At 34.8% G+C, this 3,584-nt stretch overlaps 1 protein-coding gene across 1 annotated transcript; it reads left to right on the top strand.

The window, feature by feature from the left end:
• Positions 1-127: 127 nt before the first annotated feature.
• On the top strand, positions 128-2,791 carry LOC106875887 (uncharacterized). The gene is made up of 2 exons (XM_014924190.2): positions 128-246; positions 955-2,791. The coding sequence occupies exons 1-2, from the start codon at positions 128-130 to the stop codon at positions 1,910-1,912; spliced, it is 1,077 nt and encodes a 358-aa protein (XP_014779676.1). The 3' UTR covers positions 1,913-2,791.
• Positions 2,792-3,584: the final 793 nt, after the last annotated feature.

Genomic DNA, 3,584 nt, shown 5'->3' on the forward strand with positions numbered 1-3,584 from the left:
TCTCTCTCTCTCTCACTCTCTCTCTCACCACACATTTTTGTTTATTTCTCGCTGACCAAACACCACAAACTGTCCTCTACTACTACTACTACTACTACTACTACTACTACTACTCCTGTCGTTGTTGATGCTTGGTTACTATAGTTACGACGTCTCCATTGCAGTTTATGCTATCGGTGGTGCAGCTGCAGCGATTCTCTTGATTCTGGTCCTGGCCTTGATTGGAATAGTTTTGTATTGTCGAAGGTAAGTAACGAACCCTGATTGCTTCGTCCTTTGGCAGAAATGCTTTCATCTGAAGAACGTCTCTTAACTCATTCTCATTTAAATCGTGCATATTTTTATATGCAACACCTATAATATATTTATGTGGACCATGGCAAAATGTAAAAAACATCAAATGTGAACTACAACAAAAAAAAAAGATACCATTCCAATACAGAAAAAGATGAGAGGATTTTACAGCTGGAAGGCTTTTGATCATAGATTTGCCTGTTTTGGACTGACCTAGGGCTAAAAAAAAACAACTACAACCACAAGAGAAATAGAAAAAGTGTAGATGTCATCAACATTAATTAACAAATAGTTTTATTTATCTGGGGGTTTTTTCTGCATTCTGGACACAGTTATTACAAGGGAGATAATCATTTCTTCATGATATTTAGTGGGATTAGAATTTTGAATTTGAAATTAAGGAAGTATAAGGAAAAAATACATAGAATTAGATTTAGAAAATTACTATTTGTAAATCTCACAACGAGAGATATTCAACAGCAGTACTTTGGAGTTAAGATTATTTGCCAACATAACATGGCAGTCCTGATTTAGGATTAATGTTTCTGTAATTTAGCCCCTGGAGACATCGTCTCCAGCTGGCTATACAACACGATCTGTGTCCTTATATTTTCATTATTCTTTTGATTGTAATCATTTTCTTTCTGGTGTTCTTTGCAGAGTGAAAAAAAGGAAGAGAAGATTGTCTCAGCTTCAAAAATCATCCGTTTTCAATCCTTCAAAACTAGAAAACAAGCAAGACCCTTATAACTATAATGAAGATCATTACATCTCCATTCGTCGAAGTCCTCTCAGGGTTTCCACTTACAGCACTTTGCAAGCTGTCACTAAAAAGAAACCACCCAACTCCTTTGATCGAAGACACAGCGATCAAAATGGTGAGCTAAGTAACCATTACTTAAATGAGTTTGAAATGACAAATATTCCAGAAGAAACATCTGTTGATCCCATTGGTTCGTTAGCCAGGAAATCAACCAAGATTCCAAAATACGAGATGTCTTCCTGTCAAGAAGCAGATACACTTCCAGGCAATAGCCATTATGCTAACATAACATTTTCTGCACCTCCCAGTGAACAAAATACACTTAGACGCAACAAAACCAGCTTTTCGTCTCAGCCATCATGTGACAATGAGAAGCTGGAATTTCTTCCTCCTCCTTTAGAATCATTTTTGTCTGACGATGACAAGGACATGTATTATCCCACATCTCATAATACACCACCGATTTCGCCAATGACAGTTGACAACTATGATTGCAATTCTTCAAGGCAAGGTGAATACTACAAGACTCCGGTCATCCATCCGATCTATGATACCGTATCAGAGGACCAAAATTTTCTTCCTTCACCAACATTCCAAAATGATAACTATCTCATCAGGGAAAATCTCCCTGCTGCTAAGGCAGACTTGACCTATGACCTGAATGTAGAGAATGGTAACATCCCTCAAGGAAACTTTCTTGAACCAAACCATTATAAAATACCAAGGCAAACATCAAACAGTAACTTTATTTTCCCTCCGCCACCTTCTCCAACAGACTTTAACGATGACTTATATAATTCAAACGTCTACTGTGAAATGCAATTAGGTTCAGATAAAAATGATAATTATAATTAAACAAACTAATTGATATCTTCCAGATTTATCACTGAAGTTCAAATCGAAGTTTAGCAGTTGACTTTATTATTATCATCATCATCATCATCATTATTATTATTATTATTATTATTATTATTATTTATTATTATTATTATTATCTGTTATTATTTTGGGATTACTTCAGTAGAATTCTGGAATGAAAGTTATCAAATGTATATAATAACATTAAATACTACTATTGTGAAAAAAAGAAAAAAAGAAAATAAAAAAGGAAAACGTTAGCAGTAAGAGAATATTACAAATCAAACAAAATCAAACTTCATCCCAGATTATCTCATAATCCAACATCACACTCTTAACAGTGGGTTTTTTTTTTCATGTACAGCTTATTCACCCAACCAAATAGACATATTTTGAATCCTCATCATGCATGAGTGAAGCTTCAAATTCTTCAAGAATAACTCTGCTCAAAGCCACTTGTGGGGTTTAATTATTCATCTTTAACACCAATCGATCTAAAATCAATTGGTTGCTCTCACAACTATACACTAAACCTCACTTAACCCTGTGCCACCATAAAGCAGATCACAGCTACGACTTGTCTCAGATTCAGGTCAAGGAATATCGAAATAGTTCGCATTTTACATAAAGTCTACTTTTTCTATTGAAATATGATATTTTTGGTAATTGATATGGTATTGTTATTTGTCAATGGTGTTTCAATTGTTTTTTTTTTTCATATATATATTTTTTTTAATAGTATATGCAGTCTAAATTATTTATTTATTCAAATGGAAACATTTTGTGACATTTATGATTGCAAAGGTCTGTATGAACGTCTTAATGTCTTTTTGAAAATAAACGTGTCAACAACTTCAAGACGCTTTTTAAATCACATTTTCTTTCTGTTTTTATCTGGAGCCATCATCATCATCTAATGGTTGGGTGCCTTTCCTGTCACCAATCCTCACCTGTTTCCAAACAAGGTCAAAATATTAGAAATTGACACCGCTTGTATCATAGGCTGTGACGCACATTTACAACTATCACATGATATAAAAGAAAGAGCCACAAACACACACATGCGCACACACAATATTCTTACATACATTTATATGACAAGCTTCTTTCAGTTTCCATCTACCAAATCCACTCACAAGGATTTGGTCAGCCTTGAGCTATAGTTGAAGACACTCAAAGTACCACACAATGGAACTGAACCAGGAACCATAGTGATTGGTCACCATGCTGAAAGCTTGTAGCCCCAACAACAGCATTCGTTTCTCCACATGTATGAAGTAAATTAATGAATCTCACGAGACGACTATTGTCCTCCATAAATAACAATGGTGGCGAAAGCGATGAAAGCAGACAAAAAGGAAACCGCTGAACATTTCTAAAGTACTTTTATGTAAATTGTTCTTCCCTTTTATTTCAAAAGAATATAGTTCATAGTTCGGTGTCGATGTGAAAATTTACCGATGAATTATTCAGTTCTGACTAACAAGCATGGCGAGTGTCGAGTGTCGTTGAGTAGACACAGGCTGACTTTTGCTAAACTTTTGCTAAATTTGAATCTCTTATACGATTTTGATATGCCAGAAATGAAATATTCTATCAACTCATCAATTTCGAGATCTTGGTATATGTCGTTGATGGAAGAGTATGGATGTGCAGTTCGTAACTAAGT

The sequence above is a fragment of the Octopus bimaculoides genome, chromosome 24 (genome assembly GCF_001194135.2).
Source record: "Octopus bimaculoides isolate UCB-OBI-ISO-001 chromosome 24, ASM119413v2, whole genome shotgun sequence".
NCBI classification, from domain to species: domain Eukaryota; kingdom Metazoa; phylum Mollusca; class Cephalopoda; order Octopoda; family Octopodidae; genus Octopus; species Octopus bimaculoides.